The sequence below is a fragment of the Salminus brasiliensis genome, chromosome 8 (assembly GCF_030463535.1).
Source record: "Salminus brasiliensis chromosome 8, fSalBra1.hap2, whole genome shotgun sequence".
NCBI lineage: Eukaryota > Metazoa > Chordata > Actinopteri > Characiformes > Bryconidae > Salminus > Salminus brasiliensis.
The window spans coordinates 25,978,985-26,005,042 of record NC_132885.1 but is presented as its reverse complement, the minus strand read 5'-3'; the positions used below and the strand labels follow the sequence as shown (position 1 = coordinate 26,005,042).

The 26,058-nt window shown below is 38.4% G+C and overlaps 2 protein-coding genes across 2 annotated transcripts; both read left to right on the top strand.

Moving 5' to 3' along the window:
* Window positions 1–11,130: 11,130 nt before the first annotated feature.
* Window positions 11,131–17,019, top strand: gpr183a (G protein-coupled receptor 183a). Its single transcript, XM_072686289.1, has 2 exons — window positions 11,131–11,225; window positions 12,170–17,019. Exon 2 carries the CDS (start codon window positions 12,202–12,204, stop codon window positions 13,306–13,308), a length of 1,107 nt encoding a protein of 368 aa, XP_072542390.1. The 5' UTR covers window positions 11,131–11,225; window positions 12,170–12,201; the 3' UTR covers window positions 13,309–17,019.
* A 4,162-nt stretch (window positions 17,020–21,181) lies between these two features.
* On the top strand, window positions 21,182–25,286 carry gpr18 (G protein-coupled receptor 18). The gene is made up of 2 exons (XM_072685212.1): window positions 21,182–21,300; window positions 22,655–25,286. Exon 2 carries the CDS (start codon window positions 22,665–22,667, stop codon window positions 23,652–23,654), a length of 990 nt encoding a protein of 329 aa, XP_072541313.1. The 5' UTR covers window positions 21,182–21,300; window positions 22,655–22,664; the 3' UTR covers window positions 23,655–25,286.
* Window positions 25,287–26,058: the final 772 nt, after the last annotated feature.

Sequence of the window (26,058 nt, the reverse complement as noted above, 5' to 3'; positions counted from 1 at the left end):
TCTTTTAAGAATGTCCTTGCATCAAACTTTTTCCAGTTTCCTGTTTATATCTTTGCATAAAGAGAACAATTCGACCCACAATCTCTTGCAAAATTACTTTGCGTTTTTACTGCCAATGAATAAGTTACGAGAACATAAGGATGAGAGAACTACCTGACCCTTAACCTCAGTTAGTCATCTCAATTAAACTCACACATTACAGTAAAAACATTTAAAGCATTAATAGTGTTTTTTTTAACCTGTAAAAATAAAGGGACTATGCAAAATGCTTATACAGTACTTCCTGTTGCATAACAGTTAATGTAGTATTTTGTTAAACTTAGGGTAAACCTCTTTGAATTAAAGCTAAAGGTTTACCTTGTAGTCAAATCTTCATTGCTTTATTTCAAACCCACTGAGGTGGTGTACAGGGATGAAATGACAAAAACTCTCTGTCTAAATATACTTGGCTATACATGTAAGCAACAGAAGATAATGATGCAAAAAATATAAACACAGGTAGTGACTGATAAACTCATGGGGACTGACAAAGAAATATTGGGCAGCAAATACACTCAGTCTTACAGCAGCACAATCATATTGCAGTCATAATCCAATTTTGCAGAAGCAACACCATCACACCCCAAAGTTTGATGCATTCTCACCACTGCTATACCACTGCTAGGCCAACACCACTGCTATACCACTGCTATACCACTACTAGGTCAAACACCACTGCTATACCAATAACAGTTTTTGGAGGACATGGGGAGTACAGTTTTTTTCAAGTCTTTGAAATTGAGATCTTAGAGGCATTTTTTTGCGTTGATATGGGAATGAGAATGGAAAGCGGATCTAATCACATTTTTACTAGTTTTACTTTTTGACAATATCTAAATCTGACAGTTGGTCTTTATATGTAGTCAAAATAGTAATGCTTCTAAATAGCCTGGAATCAAATATTTCATTGATTTCCATTACGAGTTAAGGAGGTCTTCTTTCTGATGCACATTTGACATTTGGAGATTGACATTTGCCATTTGGAGAAACATGGTTTATTGTGCATCATCAACAATAAAACTATGCTCACACAACAGCAACAGCAGCAATGCAATGTTTTGCCAGCAGAGAGCGCAATTGCGTGGTCTTCAAATTTGTACTGCAAATTCAATGGGTATTGACTGTTGATCATGTAAGTGGACTTAAGTTTGATAAGTATGTATTCTTTTATATAAAAGAAAAGCTCTTCTTTTTGATAGTTTTTCATTCTTCCTATTTAATACTATAAAAAATTATAATAATATAAAAATTCGACGATTCTAGTCAAGTCAACGTCCTTATTTATTCCATAGATGGTTCTATATAGAAGCATCTAAAAAGTAGTGGGCTCTATATAGAAACTTTTTGATAATCTAAGAAGTATTTTTGCTTGTAGTATACCAACCATTAACCATTATTTATTAACTGTTATTTCCAACAGTGATGACTGGATGATGGTGCCAGTACTGAAAACAAGAAGGTAGAGTAAGGTAAATTAGTGCTAAAGATTGTAATGCATGTATAGAAACTATGTTGTACAAATGCCAGTTACTCAACACCTACTGTATGAAAAAGTCAGCAGAAACGGCCACAAGCATTGGTTTCCGTTTATCTTCTCCACTAGCAGCCCAATAGGCAACAGCTTGTGCACCAGGTCTTATGCAATAAAACAGGCAACAAGTAAGGAGCAGGCGACATCTGCAGACAGTACAGATGCCATCTTGCACACAATACAGATATGTATTGTAGCTACATTACAGATATGATGAACTACTGTGACAAAAGGCATGCAAACACATGGCCAGCCAGAAAACACCTAAGTTTTGTCAGAAGGAAAATGCAAACCATCCATGTGCTTCAAATGTGTACAGCTGCAAATTTCAACAGAAATCAGGCAGGATATCCTTTGGTTAACGTCCTATTCACAGGTCCTTGACACCAATCTGTTGTGCCCTGTACTAATCAGTAACCATTCAACGCTTCCATGTCACTTGATGTGACATCAGATAATTTTGCAGAGTGCTTCACAGGCACTGCTGTATTCATGTTACTACTACTACTACTACTTCTCACCACCACTACTATGGCTGCTACATAAATATACACAACGTCAGAATCTAAAAGCGTTCTAGAAATGAAACTCTGCCAAAACCCCTCCCAGTTAATGTCGGGCTTGAGATATAGATGTAGCCATACTTACCAAGGAGGGTTGGGCTTACTAAATGAATATAAATGGATGTTGCTAGAAAACAATATGATAAATATTGAATGATAAATATAGATCTGGAAAACTCTTGCTAGTAACCACTACCTCATTCTAAAGTAAACCAATGATCTATAATATATAAACACTGCTTAATGAAAACTTATTAGAAAAAAAGGAGTCCTAACAGATTTCTGCTCCAAATTTAACTGAAATTATTGAAATGTGTAATGCTGTGCCCAAATGGTGGACAGACTTATCCAAAAAGGCATGACTCAGCACAAGTTTCTTCTTTGAATGTAGCACTTTTAGACTCTCTGTGTTTGTTTTTTCTGTTGTCATGACTGTGGAACAGACATCTCAGACATCTCAAAGACTGATACTGCTGCTTACTTTTTGAATGAAACCGAAAAGGAATGTGGCCCATAAGCGCTGAGGCTGTCGTGGTTGGGTTTTTTGAGCCGGTATGTTCTTTGAATTGTGAGCTTCTACTCTGCTACTGCTACAATAACAAGAATCTAAAGCAAAGTACTGCAGGCTGCATTTCCTTCTGATGATTTATTTAGTGTGATAAAGTCGTCCATTGTTTACATTCATTTTTTATGCTGTAACTACGATGAATTGTTCAGTATAGACAAATGTAAGTTATAGTTAAGAGTAAGGGGTGTATAATCGCTGTTCAATGAAAAGTATGTATCTCCAAAATGATGTCTTTACAGAAGAAGGTATAAATGTTCTTAATGTTGAATGGAAAAATTTATTAAGGGTTTATTCCACGCAATAGAAGCATTTCTATTGGTCTATTCATCCAGAATTATTAACACAGTGTACAGGGCAGCCACAAGGTGTTCAAATGATAGAGAAAACCAAAGACTATATATAAATAATATTTTGACAGCAGCAATATATATATATATATATATATATATATATATATATATGTGGTTGGTGTGGCGCAAACAGATAACACCACTACCTGCCACTGAGCTACCACACCATGTGGGAGGCTGGGGTTCGATTCCTAACACTACACTGACCCACCTCTGTAATACAAGCAACCTTGTAAGTCGCTCTGGATAAGAGCGTCTGCTAAATGCCGTAATGTAAATGTAATGTATATATAATAGTTCAAGATATAGTCTGTGCAATTTTGCCCATGCCACTGGCAGCAGCACAAGCATGATACAGCCACTCCATGCTCCAAGTTTTACAATAAGGTTGCAAATCAGGATTCCTTCTTATGACTCTTCCATTAAGGTAATAATATTTGCAATAAACACTGCATGCTGGTTCATGGCAGTCAAGTGGGAGTTTTGATATAACCTTTCTCTCCAGCATACCAGCAGATCTGTCCTATTCTTGGCCTTCCAAATCTCCTCTTGACCTCCACAGTTCCCGTGAAAAGCCTTTTCCACACTCCAGTCTCCAATGTATAAATACACTATGTCCAAATATTTGTGGACATCCCTTATAATGAATGCATTCATCTACTTAGGTTGCACCTATTGTTGACATAGATGTGCAAATGCACACACACAGAATTGGCAACGTTCTACAGCACATATACATTAACCTATTGGCACCTTGTCTAATGCCAGGTCTGGGCTAGAGGCAGAATAAAGCTTCCAGATGTGGAGCAGTGGAACTGTGTTCTTTGGAATGATGAATAGGATGAGTTGGGGAGTTGGAGATGAGGTGGGTGGTGATCATCCAACATCCTGACCTCACTAGCGCTTTTGTCGCTGAATTGCAATCAAATCTTCAAAGCACAGCTCCAGAATCTTGTAGAAAGCCTTCCCTAGACAGTAGAGACAGTTACTAACAATCTTTTGTCTATAAAGTGTTTGTCTTCCTTCCCCAGCCTTCCCCAGCTTTGTGGGCCTTGAGTACTTTTGTTTACAGATCTTTAGACAGTTGTTTATGCCAAGTTCACACTACCCGATTTTAGCCTTGATTTTCCGCCCGCCGGCAGGTTTTGGAAGTTGCCCAGAAAAGATGAGAACGCAAGGAGAGAGGAAAGCCGAGGGAGAAACGAAAGGACAACAAGCATGCCTACAGCAAATGTTCTGCGGGCTTATTGGAGCCAAGACCTACACTCAACCAAAATGGCTACGTTTTCATTGCAAAAATGTATATTGATTTACTTCCAGCTCTCCAGCCCTCTGCAAAACAGACAATCCCTGCTGGCCTCCCATCCCAACCCACTCCTTCATCCAAATTCATATCCACATCCAGATGTTTTTCAAAATAAAAAAACTTGTGACCTGCAGTCGTTGAACAGTTGTGTAATGACTTAAACATTCACAATTACAAGAGATGGAGTTGTGTTGTTTAAACAGTACAGCACCCTGATGACTCATGACTGATACAAGTCATGTAGTGTGTCGAAGCCATATGAGGCCATATGTTTGATGAGTGTCAGAGAATGTATAAAGTTCGGAAACTTGATATAGCTGACAGTTTCTAATTACAGTTGGTGATGTGTTTCAGACCTGATTTGCACAGACCAGACTGATGACTTTTCAATTTTTTTTTATGTTATCATTTAAACATCTTCAGTTCAGGAATTACAGATTAACAGTGGAAATGCAATTTATGGTGTTCATATTGCTGCTGTCCAACGTCCATTTTTAGTTTTATCATTTGAGCCCTGTAGCTGCTCTATATGTTGTGTGAATAATTCTGGATGAATGGACCAATGTGAATGCTTTAATATGACTTGAAATACAATATTTTTATCCTGACTTTCACTCAAAGTTACACAAGGGTTTTTCTTTCTCCTGTAAAGTCACTATTTTGAAGATATGTTTTTCATTGGACAGCAATGATATGCTTGCATGATGTGCATGCCAACATGAAGGGTAAACATGTTAGATTGACCTTAATAAAGACCTGGATGTGGTTTTAGCAGGTTAAGAGAACTCCGTGGCCACGTATTTAGAGGTTATTGGTTTCTAGAGTGTTACACATTATGGGTCTCGTAGTTTCAGTTTAAACATAAAAAGCAAAATTTGGGAGCCAAACATGTCTTGGCTGATTTTTGTTTTTGCCAAACCATTCCTTTAATGAAAAGTTGATTGTGGATGAATGCTCTGCAGAAGTAAAGCATCACTGGCTATCAGGTTCTTTCCATGACCCTTATTAGTAAGAGAAGCATAACGGAAAAGAAATGATTCTCCAGACAGCACTGTGTGAGAGTGAGTCATAGGAGTCACTAACAGTCACTAACTGGACAGACTCATATCTCTCAACACCTCAGGAACAAGCTTTTTTTTTCAAAGCAAATGTCTTAAAGTACTTATAAAATGGGTATGCTGCTAGAAAAGAAAAACAATTCTAATATTCTGAGTATTCAGAACTGAATGGCCACAAATTGAAGACACAAATCAAATTTGAATATAATATTGAATATAATAACCCACAAAACAGTCACTAATAATCCAAAACTCTTAATAAAAAATATATATAGTATCATGGCTACAGACACTTCAAAACCCCCTTAAAGAAAATCAATTCCGTTAATGTCATGACTGAGCCTAGTCAGACCACTCAAAACCAGAGAAACACATCACTCATTTCTCAATGGCACAAAAACACATCAATCAAATAAAGTTTATCAGGTCCCACCTGATAAACCCCAGTAGTGAATATGCTTTAACATTTAGAGTAAGCACATTCAGCTTAGCGTTGCTTAGTGATCAGAACATTTTGCAAGGAAGTGTGAAAACGTATTCAGTTGAAGATGTACAAAAGTCTTGCTGAAAGGTGTGAAAACCACTTACACATTTTGTGTGAACCTAAGCTTTACCATAAACAGACTTGGCATGACCCATCACAGTAGTGCTGCTTGCGTATTCTTTAGATTCAGGCTTTTGAGACTACTGTGCAAGCTGTGCAAGTTTGGAACCAAAAAGTGGACTACCTGGGACAGAAGGTTTGTTATACAAGGGGTTTTACATCAGATTCGCATGATTGTCAAACAGGGGTTTTTGAAGTCTCTATGAAACTTCAATAGCGTCACTCAAAAACCTCAACCGAGGTTCTGTATCGTTTCTTAAAAAGTGTGCATTACTCTAAAGAAAAGAGTCTTTTAAGTGAAGACCAAAGGAACATCTCCCAAGATGACTTCAGGATTAAGGAAGACCCTGATATAGTGCCGCAGCTCTGCTTTAAGAGTAGTGGCTCTTTTACAGATGGCTTTTTCGGTTTCAGTCAAAGTTTCGGCCAAAGGTGATATGTGTGCTCAGCTTCACCTTTAGACACACAAACACAAGCTTCAAGCACTAACAACAGCACCATTTGGTAGTGTAATGAGAGGGAAACTGATAGGGAGATCCACCACATCCTGTCACAATCAGAAAACAGATAAATATGGGGCTGCGTTCCCAGAGCAACTTTTGAGTTTATACAAAACATTCATCTAGTGAAAATTCATGTATATGCACTACATACGCTACACTACATATATACTAGTGTAGTGTATATATGTAGTGCATCTGATTCTCCCATAAGACTGTTCATGTACCATAAAGTGAACTCTTTTAATCCTAAGAGGTTTTTTTTAATGTATAAGTCATATACAGATACATTTTGTTTACTTATAATTCATGAAAATCATAAATCCAACATCTACATTTTTAGAATATTTTATTTGAAGTTGGAGTACATTACTGTTCAAACTGTATGAATACTTTGTATCTCTTAGTCTAGCACACGCAACCACAGTTCTGGAGAAGACTTCTTGAAGACGATCATTGACACCCACCACATGAGGGTAAGCCACAGAAGGTCATTGCTGAAAAGGCTGTCTGTTCACAAAGTTGCTGTACCGAGACATATGTTAGGTAAAGGTGAACTAGCAACAGGGATAACCGAATTGTCAAGAACAGTTGATTCAAGAACTTGGACTGAGGCTGGTGTAAGTGCATCAAGAGCCACCGAACAGAAATGGAGCTACAGCTGCCACAATACTAATAACAAGCCACTTCTGAACCAAAGACAAGGTCAGAAGCGTCTGACCTGAGGTAAGGAGGAAGAGAACTGGACTGTTGCTCAGCGCTCCAATGTCCTCTTTTCAGATTAAAGTAAATCAAGGAATAATGGAAATTAAGGTCCTACAGTCTGGAGGAAGGATGGAGAGGCACCAAATCCAAGGTATCTGAAGTCCAAGATAAAGTTTCCACAGTCTGAGATGATTTGGAGTGCCATGTAATCTGCTGGTGTTGGTCTATGTTTTATCAAGTCTAAACTCAACGCAGTTGTCAACCAAAATATTTTACAGCACTCCATGCTTCCATCTGCTGACAAGCTTTATGGAGATGCCCATTTTCATTATTCCCACGCCTGTCCACAGTGTTGAAACTACAACCAAATGGTTTGCTGACCACGACGTTACTGTGCTTGACTGACTAGCCAACTCTCCAAATCTAAAACCACATACAGAATCTATGGGTTATAGTCAAGAAGAAGATGAGAAACACCCGACTCAGCAATACTGACAGGCTGAAGGCCACTGTCATCGTAACCCTGGCTTCCTTAAAATCTTAGCTGACTGCCTCGACATGCCACACCAAACTGATGCAGTTATTCATGGTAAAGAAGCTCAATCAAGTATTGAGAGTTTGAATGAACATATTTTTCAGACTTTGGACATATTTGTATTGAGCATCATTTTCTGTTTGTCTTAACTATTCTAATAATTTCAGATATTGGATTTATGCTTTTGATGAGTTATATGCCATATTGATTAAAGTAAAAGAAAGATATGAAATATGTCACTTGAATATGTGAATATAAAACATAAAGCTGAACTTTTTCAATTAAATTATGAACGGAAATGAACCTTTTACAATATTCTAAATTGTTGAGATGTACCTGTAGTTTATTTTGTCATTCTTCTTCTTAACTGCTTCTTCCTGGTCAGGGATGTGGTGGGTCGAGAACATACCTGAAATCCTGCGCAAGGCCGGAATAGTCCTTGAAAGGGTGGGCCTGCACAGAGTACCACAAACACCCATTTCCTCAGAGAATCACACCTAGGGGCAATTTAGCATTGCCAGTTCACCTACCATGTGTGTTCTTGGGAGGAGAACAACAATGTCTTGAGTAAATGGGTGTGTTTGTGATACCCTTTGTTTTACTTTCAGTATGGCGTATGGCTCATGAACATTTAGAAATCCATTATTTAAATTATTAGAATGTTTCATGAGATTCAACTGAAAATGATGCAAATACAGAAATGTCTAACTTCTAACAAGGATGTTTTTAGGAGGAGAGCACACAGCCAAACAAACCAAACTCCTCACAGATAGTAACCGGCAAGGATTCAACCCACAACCCCAGACACCTGGAGCTATGTGACAAACATGCTACCAGTGACATCACCATGCCACCCTAATATAGTTCAGTATTATTTAAATTTCCCTCTTTGAGACTGCAAGACAGCACAATTTTAGTCATTTAATGAACCCACAGTGAGAAGCTTTTCTACAACCTACACACAGAAAGAACATTCATATACATTTTTAACATATATATATATATATATATATATATATATATATATATATAAGTTGTAACTGTCAGTTCTTGTCACAAATGTAGATGGTCAAAGGTTACCATTTTGACTTAGAGATGTGTAGGTTGTTTGTATAAAACATTATTCATTTGCTCAAAACATTTTAACATCATTTAGCCAAAAAAAAAGTCCCCACTCTGCAGTAGAACTTGAAGATTGTGGGTGTGATAAGAATGTGCAAAAGTGGAGCAGGAAGCCCTTTAAAGTTTCTATGAGATAAAAAAAAACAAAATGGTGCCTTATCGGCCTACTCCCAAAAAGCATAACATCAGATGAGCTCTAGTAATACTGCATGTGCATGCCGCACGAAAACCAATTCCTCTTTTGCATGATTAATAGGATAGAGCAGCTAGAAGTGCTTATTGGGAAAAGCAACGTTTTTTCACTGAGGGAATTTGAGCTGGCTGTTTTTAGGCCATAATATATGAACAATTCATAAAAATATCGCCAGTCAGTATTAATTAATGAACAAAAGTGAGTCACAAAGTGACGCACGGCACATTTCATATTGTTTGGAAAAGCCAGGTGATTTCAAAGCTTTATAAACTCAACACACCTTGTCCCAATGACACATTTTTTGTTATCGGATCAAATCTTATTGCTCAATCTTTCATAACATAAAAAAGAATCATTAATTTTAAGTCAGCAGTGTCCTGTGGCCTGTGCAAAAGGCATGTCACAAGTTGCAGCAGAATCTTGTACTAACTCATTAAACATGGGCTCCTCTATACAACCATCTAAAGATCTCACAACTAAGAATCTAGCACATTGTGCTTGTGCTTCTGGTTTCTACAGTTCAGGGGTACTACGGAGGTCATGATCAGATATGGAAGACCAAGAAAACCAAGTGAAAACCAAGAGATTGACAAGCAAATCACCCCCCTTCCCCATTTCTTTTTTTAGCCACCAGGAACCTGCATTAAAGCTTAGTTGAGTCACAAAGGGTGGTTTACCGTCTGACTTTCCAGCTCCGTTGACATAAGTCATAAGAAAAAAATCTACAGAACATTTAGACAAACCACATGAGCAAATGTTATGGTCTCATGGAGTCAAAACAGAACTCTTCAAAGATACATTTGGAGAAATAAGAAAATCCATTTCATGTAAAGAACACCTTGCCAACTATGAAGCACAGGAGTGGATTTATCCTGGTTTGGGTTTGTGTTGCATCCAATGGCATTGTCAATATTGCACAGGTGGAGCGAAAAATATATTCCACAGGACATTCTAAATCCTGAATGTAAATATAAAGATCAAACATATGTTAAAAGACTAATATAATATAATAATACAAAATATACATCCATGGACAAAACCACTGTGATATTAAAAAAATACAACCTATGTTGTTTTGGACACAAACCTTTGCACAGGCCAGTTTGTAATTTCCTAACTTGGTGTAATTACATGGCTAGTGTGCTACACAGAACAATGATATTTATTAGCAAGGTAGCTTACACAAATGTTTTTTTATAATTATGTCCTTTCTTAATAAAACATGCTGTTGGAATGTAGCCTAGTTTTATTTGTCAAAAAAACAATAACTGTGACTGAAATGGCTCCATATTTTCATCCCAGGGCACTATTGAGTACATCACATGCATTTTTCTCTGGATTTTGATCTCCACAAAAATGCACACGTATGTTTTAGATAACAGCATAGCTCCATTACATGTCCTAGATATGCAACTCTTTTTTTTTTTTAGATCTGAAGCAAGTGTGGAAATTGACAGTTCTCTATCATAGATGAAAGTTTCAACTGATGTTATCAGATGGGAAGAGTTTTAGTGGTTGTTAGAGCAGTCTCATCTCTGTATCTTTTGAATCATTTTTGCAAGATGTCTGGTTTCTCTTTTATTTGTCTTTGACTTTCCCCATCTTCTTGCAAGTATAAATGACAAATTTGTACTTAACAGCCATCTTAACTGGAAGTGACATGAATGATTAGTAGTCTCTGACTTTTACCGCGTGTCACTGTTTACCGTATGCTATTGTATGTTTTTGATAATTGGTCCATTGTGTTCATTGCCATTGATTTTTTTTATGGGTGCCAAGAATTGTCACTCACATGTTTTCTTTTGAGAAAAATAAACAAGTTCAAGTTATACTGCATGTGTGTGAGTGTGTACTTGTGTGTGTGTGTGATTCAAATTGGTTCTTGAAGTGTTAATCCACAATGAAATACAGCAATCTTTGGTGACAAGACCTTAACATACAGAAAAAAGAGAACACTTGAGGGGGGCAGAGCTTACAACTCAATACAGGAAATTGTGTCAGTCGTTATGGTTACAGCACTACACTGATCTCTTCTCATTTGCTCTGTAGAAGAAACGTGGTCCATGCTGGACCAGCTGAGACAACACCCATCACTGCCATGCCGACAAAAATAACATACAGACTGACAGTTTGGCGGGAAGCAAACTATTGGTGAGTGCTGAGTTTGGTGTTTTTAATGTTTTACCTAAAGTACTTGTAAAATCCAGTTAGTAAAAGCTGTATTATATGAATTATGAATGCAGTTAGAAGAACATAGAATCACTGGAAAATGTTAATGTCTCAAATGCTTTAAGAATTTGGAAAAAGTCACGTTCTGGTCCAGAAAAAGTTCACTCTAGTTTGTTGTACTACTTCGGATCGGTACTATTGCTACTCTTAAGTATTACTCAGTGTAAATAAACTGCTGGTTATTAGAAATAGTACACAGATATCGATCCGATGATGCATCAAACATTTCTTATAATGTAAAGACGCTTAGTAGATCAGACAAGTACAGGTCAGTGACCGTAAATGTAGCAGTAGTAAAAAAAATGGAGAATGATAGCAAACTCCATGTGCATAAAATCAAGAAGATATGCAGAGATACTGTAATCAGGGCACAATCACTTCTGCCTTGTACACTAACAGTGTATACCTTTAAAGTTTAGAAGTGTCCTGTATGACAACCTTTGTCAGTCAGTGGCTAACAAGTTCTTACACTGATTTCAGAGTGGGTGTAGAGTTGGCGGGACAGGAAACACATTTTACATAACCTCAAGTCTGCTTGAGTGAGCCTGGATTGTGTTGGGACCACCACTCATTGTGTGGAAGCCTTGATGACTGAGGTGGAACTTCCTTACCATACATTCCCATTGTGCTGTAGACTTCCTGTAATGCATTGGCAGCAGTGGCATTTTGTGACTTGAGCATGCATCCAGCACGAACTAGGCTGTAGTATTTTTCATTTTTTCCATTAACCACAATAGCCCACTGTGGAAAAAAAAGACAGACAGCCTCGTTCTACTTCCTCAATGAAACCAGAGACCATGTGTTAGGTTTGAAATTGTGCGTACATTTGTCCAAAAACGCTGCCACTTCTGCATTTGCTTCCTCAGATCCTGTATCTTCCCAAGCTGATCTCGCGGCTATGATGGCAACAGCACCAAACAGCACAAGCGGCCATGAGTCCATTGTTGGCAACTGCACCAATCTGTATGACCATCGTAGCTGGGCAAAGGTGTTCTTACCCATAGTTTACACTATGGTCTTCATCGTGGGTCTCTCAGGAAATCTGCTGGCCCTGCATGTCATCTGGCCCAACGTGAAGAAGATCAACTCCACTACGATCTACTCAGCCAACCTGGTGGTGTCCGACATCTTGTTCTCACTTGCCCTCCCACTGAGGGTGATCTACTATGCCAGCGGGTTCCACTGGCCGATGGGTGAAGGACTGTGCAAAGCTTGTGCTCTGTTGTTCTACATCAACATGTACGCCGGTGTGAACTTTATGACCTGCCTGAGTGTGGACCGCTTTATCGCAGTGGTGCTGCCTCTGCGCTTCTCCCGCTTCCGCAAGGTCCACAATGTGCGGTATATCTGTGTGGCAGTGTGGAGTGTGGTGTTGGTTCAGACCCTGCCACTGCTCTCAATGCCTATGACCCATGAGGAGCATGACGGACAAATCACATGCATGGAGTACCCTAACTTTGAACAAGTGGATGGCTTGCCTTTCATGCTGATCGGGGCCGTTTTCCTGGGATACGGAGTTCCTCTGATCACCATCCTGGCGTGTTATTCGGCGCTCTGCTCAAAGCTTCGCCTGTTGGCCAAGACCAACCAGCTGACAGAGAAGTCAGGCCGCAGTCGAAAGGCTATTGGTGTCATCTGCTGTGTCATCCTGGTTTTCGTGGTTTGCTACAGCCCTTACCATGTAGACCTGCTGCAGTACATGATCCGAAAGCTTCTGTACCAGCCCGACTGCAAGGAACTGCATGACTTCCAGATATCTCTGCATATCACTGTTTGCCTCATGAATCTCAACTCCTCACTGGACCCCTTCATCTACTTCTTTGCCTGCAAGGGTTACAAGAAGAAGGTGCTCAAGCTGCTGAAGAGGCAGGTGAGCATGTCCTTCTCCAGTGTGGTCAAGACATCCCCAGATGGCTCTTCCCCAGATGCTATTGGCAGTGACAAAATCCACATGAACAGCAGAGCCCATCAGAGAGAGAGGAGCACCATGATAATGACCGACTGAGAGAAGCACAGCTTTTGGACTAAAGTCAGAACCAGCAGGGTGGCAACAAATGTGGGATATAGATGCTGACCAAATGACAACACAAAACATACTGCCTTGTCATTTTCGAACAGACATGTTATGACATGCAAATTAGCAGTCGGTGTATTATATATTTTTTTGTATTATATTACATTACATTATGCATTTACTATTCTCACCATACACAATTTGGGGTCAGCATGGATCTGTTTTTAGTGGACTGTATCTCATCATTCTTTGGAATAATAACAATTAAAAGGCTTTAAGACACATTAAAAAACATAGAACTGCTATTGAGCAATTGAGATCTGAGCAAAGTCCCGAGCTAAAGGGCCCCTCAGAGGAAACCACGTTGCCTCTAGCAGTTTCCAAGCTAAAAGCGCCACCTTCTGTCAGATTTCTGTTACTTCTGTCTGTGAGAGTTATGCGTGAAAAAGTGAAAAACAGGGAAATGGGTGTGTGAAGGTCAATGAGCAACGACATAGCATATCAACACATTTCAGTGACCTTTTGGTCTATAACTAAATTTGTTATGATTAGAATAAGATTTGCAGCTTTGGAAAAGTGGATCTCTTAATTAACCAAAAATAGACCTAATTTTACAAATATCCAGACAGCTCAAACAATCTCATCTTTCACTCTTAATGAAATTACACTTCATTATAGATACATTTTTTTGTCAATAATTAACTGAATTAAGGGTCAGAAATGAAACCTATAGGGAGGAAGATAAGCAGGAGGAGGGTTGGTGACTTGGACAGAGAAACTGCAGACTGCTTAATGCAGTGCAGTTACAGAAATATGCCGGAAGAGGGCAATGTGCTTCAACATGACAGCATTCGTTGTACTGTTCTTTATTATGATTATTACTTTTAAAGATTAATTCTAAATCCTAAAGAACTGCGGATACCAGAAAATGGCTCCCAATGCATTATATGTGTATTTTCTAAATATGTATATTTACTTTATAATCCAACTAGGAGACTCCAAAAATGACATGAGACCAATTAATGGGCCTGGAACATAAAAAAGAACAATGGATTAGGAAGAAGTATAAGATAAATAAGTAATAATTGGTACTATTGCCTCTAAACATAATAAAGACTATGAAGGAATGGGTTAAGAATCTGTTACCTGCTCAAATTCATTCATGAGCAACACAAATTGTGGTGAAAGGCCATTTCTAGAATTAGTTGCTAAGTTCAGACAGGTGGTTGAAGCAAGAAAAAAACCAATCAACTGTGTAGGAATCAGGCCCTCCAAGACTGGACTTCCCCACTCCTGTCTTATAACGTCAGTGTAAATGGGTAAAGCTGAACTCATGTAGGTTGACTATATGTGTATATATGTATTTATGCTGCTTAATGTCTAAGAACTGTGTGGCCTGGGAGCCAATGTTTACATATATCAAACTGTTTTGTAAGATAAACAGTGTTTTCCCAAAATTAAACAGAACTAGGTTTATGTAGGTTGATTAGATTTGTTATTGTGGCAACACAGTGGTGCCTATTGCGCAATTCACCAAACCACTTCTTCCCTTGTATATACTGTATATATATGTATGTGAATAGACCTCTGCAGCATCCAGATGAAAATTGTTAACAAAAATGAATGTCATCCTATAAAAATTGTCATTTGCATAGTTAATTTTTTTATTTTCTCTACAATCGACTCCAAATATTACTGTTATTTACTTTAAGTAAGCAGTCAAAACAAGTATATTATAAATGCTACACATACGCTAACACTCCTGCTAGTTGAATTGACTTTATATGACTGGAACTCTCACCAGACCTACATGCAGTTGTTATCTACCTTTATTGGCAAAAAATGTTCTAAGAAAAAGACCTCCTATGATCCCCTTGTTCAGAGGGGTATTTATATGAGGGATCAAAATGTCTTAGTCATTCTTTAACATGTGAAAGACAAGACAAGTATTCACAGGTCAAAGGAGCAGACAGTGTGTTGACCTTTGTCAGGGAAATTATATGAATATTAGTTACTTGCCTGAAAACGCCCTTATCTACAGTTACAGCAGTAATTAAAAAGTTCCAATCGACTGAAACTGTGACAAACTTGCCTGGACAAGGACCCAAGTTTATTTGGCTCACACAGTGAGTAGGATGGTAAGAGAGGCAAAAAAAAATCCCCAAGGACCACAGTTGGAGAGTTATTCACCAAGTCTCCAAAATGACCATCAGACACCACCTCCGTGCCAACACATTAGTTGCTTATGCCAGAAAAACTGCAAATCTAAGCCCCTGGAGTTTGCTAAATGCTACTAGGACTGTGTTCTATGGTCAGAAGAAATGAAAACTGAGCTTCTTGGAAACAAGCACTCAAGGTTGATTGTGGTAAAATGATCATTGAAAGAACACAGAGAAGAACCCATGGCCCACTGTTAAGTTGGGTGAAAGGTCAGAGGGCTGTTTTTCTTCACATTTGGCCCTGGGAACCTCATGACAGTACATGACATGACAAGTCATGGACTCTAAAAACTAAAAATCGGTTACCATTAGATCTTCCAGCAGGTCCAGATCAACTCAAAAATGGTTTAGTGAACACACAATCATGGCCATCTCAGTCCCCTGATCTAAACCCAATAGAAAGCCTGTGGGGTGAGCTAAAGAAGAGACTGTCTGACCTTATAAGATGTTATAGTTGAAGACTAATGGATGTTTTACCTGACACAGGAAAGTTGTACAAAGTATTAGATCCCCATCTTTACCAGGGGTGATAATAATTGTTGAAAGGACTGTACATAATATGTGTGCACAGGCAAATGTAAGTGTAGCAGAAAAATAGACAAAGGGTCTGGGATTTGGCTGTCCAGTGTTTGGCTGTCCAGTATTTGGCTGGCTGTTCTGAGTGGTCTCTTCTTGTAAGCTGATGGCAGAAATCCCCCTGTGGCCTAAAAATAAGCAAACAAACTGGCACAGGAAGCGATATGTGTGAGTAAACACCACAAGAATAGCTAGTGCATGTGTGTATGGCTCTGTATTAGTAGAAGCCAAAGAGTGTAGGCATGGTCTTTTCCCCAGCCCCTCTTACTATTTCACTGTTTATATATAACTTTGTATATATTGTTATATTCTGTCCACTGGCAGGGTTATGAGGAAATGTATGTGGATGTAGACCAGAGGGGGAAAGTAACGATGTAAAAGTAAAGTAGAGAAATGGGAGATTTGGTGGTTTGCATAAACCAGTCATGGTTGCATTGCCTAATCGCAGACAGTGGGGAAGTACACACACTTTCATTTCTTTAAACGGTTGGTGTTAGAGATGTTAGAGTCTTTCAAATTTGCACCTGCCCTCTTTATGCTGTACCAGATTAGAGTTCACCACAGTCTCAACTGCAATGGTTGCAGTGATTGGGGCATAGTCAATCCAGTGAATTATTCTGTTACTGTTTCAAAACCAGTAGCACAAAGTGCTGTTGTCCAATGAAAAACATGTATTTCCATTTTTGTCATTTGAACCTCTGTGTAAATAATTCTGAATGAATAGACCAATAGAAATGCTCAAAATGTCTTGAAATGTTATTAATATTTTACATAAATGTCTGTTCAAAGTGAAGAACTTTTTGGCCTTATTGTGTGAAGTCACCATTTATGACATTTTTTGGCAAGCATCAATATACACTGAATATTTAGCAATAAATGACCAATAAAAATACAGTCCAGAATTAAAGACACATGATGACATGTTTTTATGTTGTTATGTTATCTGTATTTAACTGGGTGGTATTTAAAAAAAAAAGCAGGATTTATCATTTAGGCCAGATGACCTCAGCTCTTAAGTTGTGTTTTGTCCAATGGGAATGCCCCTCAGCTTTTCCCCTATTGGTCAAGCCTGACTGTGGTCTCGATGTATCAGGCTAAACTGGGAAATCCAACAGTGACAGTTTACATTAAGTGTTTTAAATGAATATTAATTCTATTGTTAGTAAGCCATTGACTACCCATTATTGATGAGTCAGTTAATTGTACATTAAGCTTTAGTCCATACTTAATAACTGATTCATTTATGTGTGTCATTAGTGCATATCTTATTTTCTTTCTTTTAATTTCTTATTAAGTGTGCTAATCACACTGCTAATAAGTTACTACGTGTGTTTGCTCACTTACAGCAGTAACATGAGAATTACTAGAATTTATGTCAATCCTGTTAATGATCTATTAATGAATCTACAGATGTATGTTCCATGTTTCACTGTGGAAGACAGTTGTTGGTCTTTACTGTACACCTTACTTAACTTTTACCTACATAGCTGCATATTTTCACCATTAATAAGTTCTTATTATGAGTTCTTAGCTCTTAATTACTACCTCATGTGTTTATTTTACATGAAAACAAAAACACACCAATGATTTAGCAGTACTGAAACATCTGCATACATCAAGTAGATTATCAAGAGGTTTTTAATAACTAGACCTTTAATAACTTGTCAGTTAAACCTGACAAGTCACTAAACAGCATCTAAGCATCAATGCATCTTAACATCCTCAAGCCATTTTTGACAAGCTACTGATAACATTCTGTAACTGGATTTTAACTGGATTTGTTTGATTAACATCATAGTCAGGAGTAGGGCAAGGGTGAGGTTTAAGTTTGAGGTTAAGATTAAGGTTAGAGTTAGGATAGTTTGTGTGGATTAGTGAGAGCATAAAATGGAATTATGTCTATTTCAGATGTGGACATCGAAGTGGAGCACAATTTACTGATTTCCATGCTCTAACAGACCTCTACTAAACCTGATAACTAACAGATGAGTTGAATCAGGTGTGCTTGAGCAGCAAAAGCACAAAACTTTTGCCCACCCCCATTATGCTTATCAATATATAACATATCAATAATACACCAGCGTAATATAAGCAATGTATTAACAATACCTGTTGTACCTGGAACAAGTATATTATAAGATAAGATACTTGCAGTCTCGTGAAAAAGTCAGGACACCCCATGAGAGACATTGTCTTTTTTAATATATTTAATTTATTAAAACGTACGGACATTAGGCACTATTGAGAGATGGACGTAATATCACTAAACCAATAAAACAGAAGAAAAGTCTTTTAAAATCATTTGTAAAATGTGATTAATAGAAAAGCTGTTTACTTTGCATAAGGTTTAGACACCCTGTGCCCTAATAGCTGCTATTCCCCCCATTGACTGAGACATTTCAAAACAAGCCACCTATAGTATGAATGATATTCACCTTGTAGTGTAAAGGGTGATGTTTCATGTTGTGGTAAGATGGGCGGGAAGAGTCAGTGTGTGAAAGTGTGGGTGTTACACCGACCTCGGCACAATGGTGTTTTTAGAGCTTAAACCCACAATGGAGGAGATGGTCTAATGCAGTCATGGAGAAAAGTATCATGAGAATGTTGGGGGGTCTGTTCACACTTCTACATTTGCAGTTTTTATTTAATTCCTTTCTCACTCCTGCCCCTGTGGAGAACATTACTACACATTTCTTGGCTTGGATCTACAGTTATTTAAGCCTTTGATTTGTATAGAAGCTTTCACATCCATCCACTGAAAAGCTTTTTAGGGCAGCAAAAGTGGTTCTTCTATAGCATTGCTCCAAAACCCATTATTATCTGCTACTGTTGTTTTTAGAGAAACCTGGTATTACTTGAAGATGTCCATGACTGACTGAAAAATGTTTTTAAAGCCATACTCAAGTTTTGAGTACACTGAAAATATTTCCAAAGACCATAGCTGCTTCCACAGTCAAAAGGGTCAAATCAGGTGTTTAAAGATGGTGAACATGAGTCAACAAGAGAAATTTCACAGTAGTGTGTAAAATTACAGGATAGTTTTTATGTTACCTATTAACCAATCATTTCCTTTAATCATACTATTTTTTCCAGTGTTTTTTCCCTTTCTAGTTATTAGTGAACTGAAAGTAAGAACATAGAATTAAAATCAACAGTCTAGACAGTCTAGACAAGTCTATACTTAGAGAAACTTAAGTATATGCACTTTCATTTCCTGAAATCTCATACACAGGTTTAATCTATGATATTTGTTGATTCTATCTAATTATATATCTAATAATATTCTAGCTAAAATCCAAAATTAATACAATAATTGATTTCTTTCCATTAGATTAGTAACTCCTCAATAATATATCAGTGAAACAGCAGTAGTGAATCATCTGAATACACCTTTAAGATAGGTACTGTTGATACATTATTTCTCCTTATTAAGCCTCACTCTGGCCCTAGTCCTGATCCTAATCAACAAAACAATTTACATGATGTCTTGACATCTGTTTGCACGTATTCTATCTATGATATTAAGGACATTTTATCTACATTTTAATACAGTCCTCAATTGCTTTCTATTAAAATAGTTTCAGTCTATGCTTTCTTGGCTAACAGCTACAGTGTTCCATTGTCTTTAGATACCAGGTTTTACCCTGGATTAAAAAAACTGAATTTATGTACAGATTAAAAAAAACTAGAACAAAGAAAGAAAAAAGTTCCGTCTGTATAATACAGAGATTGACAGTGGCATAGTCAAAGTGACACTATTTCATCAAACTTTTTTTGAAATTTGAAACCTTTAGTTTTAGGCAGAGGTTAGACTTTGAATCTTTATGAAGTAGGGTTTAACTGGGAGAGATGATAGGTAAAGGCTGTGGGGAGAGTTAGCGGCCAACCCAAGTAGGAATCAGCTCAGTCGCACTTTGCTTAGGTTGCTATAACAGGCATGTGTTGGATTAATTTTTAGAGCTTTTGGATTAAAATTAGATCTAAACTCATATACAAAGCTGGGTTTAGTTACTTTCTCACTCTGCTCAGCACCTTAGACATCCAGTCACAGCAGGGGGACAACAAGAGAGACTGCTCTACAAAACTTTCACACAAGTTCACACAAGTTTCACTTGTTTACAATTGGGGAACTGACCCTGTGGTAAAGTAGGAAGTGAGGACAATATCATTTTATTTACTGTGTGTCACATTTATTTTACCATAGTTTGAGTTTTTAAGATGATAACTACTCGCTAATATGTAGTCAGTCAGGCACAACATTCGTTCAGGCGGAGAGAGGGACGGAGATGTGACAAGAAGTCACTGCCTTTAATCTAATTCTTGACATTAGTGTCTACCAAAATAGTGGCGCTTCGTTCCAGTCCAAAAGAAGAAATGCAAAAGGGCTCAGTTCTCTAAATGTATTGGGTAACAGTGTAGAAGCCTATGGCTAAAAGCAGGCACAGCTTAGCTGAAGCTGACTGCTTCTTTCAGAATGAAAATGTACCAGTCTTCATTCAATACTTCATAAAATGGAACAGAAAGACTATTTTCTATGGTTTCTGTTTAGTAATTATTTTCTCTTACAATTTATGCATTATTGTAGCTTGTTAAGAAACTAAGCACAAAGCTTCCACCAGTTTTCTCAACCTCCGCTTTGCCCTCTCTCAACTGGAGCCAGCTCCAGGCATATGATCATGTACAGTTGAGCTTTAGAGATGGCTCTTTGTTCGCTGGGCTATTCTCAGGCGTATTAGAGAGATCTCTTATTTCCTGTTTATACGCTACCTGCTTCAACATCCTGTAGCTAATTAAAACTCCTCAACACCAGATGCCTCAAGTTGCCACCCACTGCGTGCTGCTCCCAGGAGAGCTAATGTTGTGTGACAAACCCTATTTTTCCAATCAATAACCAGCACCTAAACCTGTCACTGCTGTACCACAACTACAGCGCTGACAAAACAAGTGCCGCAGAAACATAAAGTGCTTTAAAAACATTTGTTCCACCAGTGAAAGCCATACAGGAAGTCACACTAACCAAAAGAGAAAGAAAAAATGAGCTCATTTAAATGAAAGACCTTAGATAGCCTACTTCCTCTACCCTGGCTGAGCAGCGCTCGACTTGACATGGCTCACCTCCACATCACAAGCCTTCCGAAAGGGCCCGAAGCAGTCACTGTACAAACATAAGAGCATGTAGATCACTGAGGTAAGTTTATCCTTGATTAATACATTATTGTATAAGGTAGATTGAAGAAAATGAAAATCCGGGGTCTTTGGATTTACAGACACAACTGACACTGAGTTCTGAAAAATTCAATTCCTATTTGTGTTTAGTTGTAAGACATATATTCTAATTGTACTCTGTAACTGTATGTAACTGCTATCATTTTAACTACATACAGACAAAACAAAATACAGATTAATACTAAAACCAGAAATGCTGTGAAACTTTACTAGCCTCCCTGTCTGAGCGGAGGCCTGGGGGGCGTCAAAGTTACAGTAAGTGGTCGCACACTTCCTGTAAAGCAGCTGAAACTAAACCAAGAGTAACAATTTCACTTCAGCATTTCAATACAGCATTCTTCCCTTTTTTGGCTTTGCAAGTTTTTCATCGCAAAATTTCAGACTTTCTCTTTTCTGTTTCTGAACAAATAATGAGAATTTCCATTTCTTTCAGCTTGAGTTATAGTCTCTCCGTGTGGGTGGTTAGGGGACTAGTGGGTGATCATGCAGTGAACATGACAAATAGTAGAGACAATAGTAAATACCCTTCTGTAAAGTTGCAAAAAATGCTGTAAAGCTAAACCCTATCTGTGCTGGGGTTTAACATACAGCATTACGATACAGCATTCATTTACACACAGTTATGGGAAATGAACTGGAACTGACCATTTTGTTTTAATAGTCCAAAAATGAAAAAAGAAGGAGGGGTTGGGGCTATTTGGGCAAGATGACCTGCTAATCAGTTAGTTAGTTTTACAGAATATATCATTTACATGCCAAATTATTTCTAGTGTATAGCGTGAAACCATTTATATACAATTAAAGTTTTTAAGATTTTTCTTCTTCTTATTATTATTGTTGGAATTGAAACTAAAGAACAGCATTAGGCATCAAACACTAAATAAATGATTGAGTAAATGATTAATTATGAATAATTCCCCCAAAGGATACTTATTGTGAATTTGCTTCTGCCAACATTTTAAACTCACTTACACAACTTACTAAAAACGTTCTAGCTAATTCTATTTAGTGAGGTGGGGCATTGTCGGGGGGGGCAATAAATCCCTGGAATGTTGTTACTTTCATTAAATTAAAGACCTAGACCATTTCCACCCAGAAGTAAATGTGTTTTTACCCCATTATTTGATCAAAGGAGACAGTACGGTAGGGTTACCCTGGGGGGTTCGCTCCCCTAATTATCCTATGACCAATTGAAAGATGATTTACTCTATAAACCAAAACCTCAGTCTTAATAAGTCAATAGCTTTATTTAAAAGAGTCTAGTTCTTTCTGATGTTGTACATTAACTACATCTGTATTGTTTCCCCTCATTTCAGGAAAGTCATTATGGAACACAACACTTCTTTAGCCCTCAACTTCGAGGACCATGTCCCCTCAATGTTCAGAATGGCCAGCCTGGTGTTCTACGGCTTCATATTCTGTGTAGGCCTTGTGGTTAATCTCACGGCCCTCTGGGTCTTTGCCCTGACCACAAAGAGAAGAAGCTCTGTCACTGTCTACATGATCAATGTAGCTGTAGTGGACCTTCTCTTCATTCTGATTTTGCCCTTCCGCATGGTCTACTACAGCAAGAACTACTGGCCCTTTGGAGACATGTTCTGCAGGGTCAATGCTGCCCTGACCATTCTCTACCCCTGTCTTGCTCTGTGGCTCTTTGCTCTCATTAGTGCCGACCGCTACGTAGCAATAGTGCAGCCACGGCATAGCAAGGAGTTGAAGAACGTAAACAAGGCCATGCTGTCCTGTGCAGGTGTCTGGATTATGACCCTCGGCGGAGCGGCCCCACTGCTCTTCCTCGAGGAAGACCCAGACAAGTTCTCCAACCACACCACCTGCCTGAAGATGCACGATATAGTCTACCTTCGCCGGGACAACCCTGTTCACTTCGCCCGCCTGGCTTTCTACTTCCTGGTGCCCATGTTCATCATGGTGGGCTGCTACATTGTCATCGTGGACAACCTCATTCACGGGCGCACATCCAAGCTGAAGCCCAATGTTAAGCAGAAGTCTATCCGCATCATCATTACATTGATCGTGCAGGTGCTGGTGTGCTTCGTGCCCTTCCACATCTGCTTCGTGTTCCTACTGCTGGAGAACAGCGGCCAGGACTACAGCACTTGGGGTGCCTTCACCACCTTCCTGATGAACATGAGCACTGTACTGGACATCATACTCTACTATATAGTGTCCAAGCAGTTCCAGGACAGAGTGATCAGTGTGATCCTCTACAGGAACTACTTGAGAAGTGTGCGCAGGAAGAGCCGGCACACAGGCAGCGTTCGTTCCCTGAGTAACCTCACCAGTGCCATGATCTGAGAAACAGTGTTTGGACACAGGTGCACAGACTTGCACGGTTACAAGTTGTTTGCCGCCACAGCATTTGTGTGCTAATTAAGAATTGTAGCTGCACTTATTTTTAAATAGATCAGTCACCGTCTCCTAATGAGCTATACCTGTAGTAGGGATGCAGGACGATATTGTGAACATATGTCTCTGCAGTTCTAAAGCAGGTAGGTGAAGCCTGTACTTCTACATTTTATAAATGCAAATGTTTAAAGACTCTTATCAACATTGGCACAAATATTGGATTTCGACATTGGCTCAGAATCCCATTAGTGAATCATGTCTATAACAGTTAGGCCTTCAGTTTAAGCCATGTTAAAACTGTTTGTGCTAAGCTAATAAGAACTTTTTTGATATTCTAAATTAAACACAGACATTTCAGACTTGTAAAAGATATTCTCTGCTTTATTTGGAATGTTTTTGGGCCATGTGTTTAAAGAGAGTGCCTCTTTCAGAAAAAGATTTGCTCTAAGCTTCTGTTACTGTTTGACCAACTGACTATATCCCATTTTTAAGAATATGGGTCGCAGTTGTAGCCAGTGATGTATCTAGAGCTTCCAAGTGGCCTAATGTGATATTTTCTCTCACAGACTTTTCTTAATGAAAATGGGACTGGTTTATTCCTCTGTTCTTTCTTTCTAATTATGTTGGTCTAATTATGTTGGTAATCTAAAGTGTATGGCTTTCAGTCTGGCTCCTGGAGGCCTAACCAATGTGAGAGCTCATTTAGTTGTCTACCTAGTAGTCTACCTAAATTCCACATAAAACAAAATCCTTATTGGATAATTTTCCATTTGGCCTTTCGAAACTTTAACTCTTTTCTTTCCAACCAAAACAATAAAGACTAGCCCTGTCATACTTGTTGCACAAATATAACCATTCCAATAAATAAAAAAGGATGTATCAATAGGCATAGGAGGCCTTCAGGGTTTCCCTCCAAACAATTTCCATATCATTGAATGCCTGGCTCGTAGTTCAGTCCGTGACAATATGTTAGAAAGAGAGGGCAGAAGAAAGAAAGAAGGAATATCTTTGGCTAAAGCTCTTGAAGATCAGCGTCGTTAGCATTGTATGATAGTAACAGTAAAACAGCAGCTGTGCCAGACCAGTAACTGTGATTTTTGTTTACTTGAGCTGATTTAAACTTAGTCAGCTTATTAACCAGCAATGTTCATGTGCACAGATGGTCTCACAAAAGAGAACCAAAGGTGAAGCAAGAGAATTAAAAGGCATTGTAAAATACCAGCCATGTAAAACTCCTGAATTCCTACCAGCACCTGATTGATGACCTGCGGGGAGTCACAGGTAGTCAGGTGTCAGCTCATCTACAGAAGATAGTTTTGTCAGTTTTGTGCCTAATTGTGAGTAACACTCCATTTAAAAAAGGTCCTAAGGATAATTTTAACAACCCAGTCTCGGCACCTTTAAATATTTGTTTCTTTTATCATGTTAATATTTTCATATTATTTGATTTATAAAATATTTTGCACAAAAATATGTAATTTGGAATTAAAAGCACTTTATGGCTTTTTTTGTACTGTAATACCTAGTGTGTGTATGTGTGTGTGTGTGTGTGTGTACTGTGTATACCAATACAGAAGATTTGCTGAGTTTATATTCAAGCTTGCAGTCTCATTGTTTTTTGAAATCCTCTAATTGCATCCCAACCAAACAAATGCTGATTAGGGAAATAATGGGAAAAACAATTCATTAAGAACTGTAACGTTATAAGTTTCAATATCCTGCATGTGCTTTAATCTGACAGGAGGTGGCACCATTGTATAGACCAGGTCTAAACCGCTTGAAGCATTGCTTTAGCCCTTCATCACCAGCAGATGGAGCCACGTGAAAGCAGACACTAGAAAGCCAACCCCTAGCAAGACCTTAAAACAGCCCACAGGGTCATTGTGAGGTGTGAAAAGAAGCATAAGATGCTACTGTGTCTGTATCTGCTAAATCCCATCTAAACTCTTCCTTTGTCATATACAGTATCTTATTTTCATTGGTGGGTTATTTTCTTGGTGCCTTGGAACACCCCTGTTACTGTCTTTTAAACATACTGTGTGCATGACAGCCTGTAGAATTTAATATTTTAGTATAAAAACAAACAGTCTGAAGACCTTAGACCTTAGTGTAAGTCAGTACATTCATGTATGATAGTTAATCTGCTCCAAATACAGACAAGGACTCTGAGGTGCTTCGTACTGTAGCGGAGAAGTGTCACCAAGCCTATAGCTAATTAAGCAGCGCATTAATCTTTGTCAGCACTGAGGAAATATACACATTCGCAGCCAGTGGAAAATTCCTCTGAACTACTTCTAACTGCTTCTAAAAGCAGGTTAAGCAGAGATGAGAGGGAATATGGTACACCTCCACT

Excerpts from the sequence above, each read along its gene's own strand:
- gpr18 (XM_072685212.1), top strand. The coding sequence starts at position 22,665 with ATGGAACACAACACTTCTTTAGCCCTCAACTTCGAGGACCATGTCCCC.
- gpr183a (XM_072686289.1), top strand. The coding sequence starts at position 12,202 with ATGATGGCAACAGCACCAAACAGCACAAGCGGCCATGAGTCCATTGTT.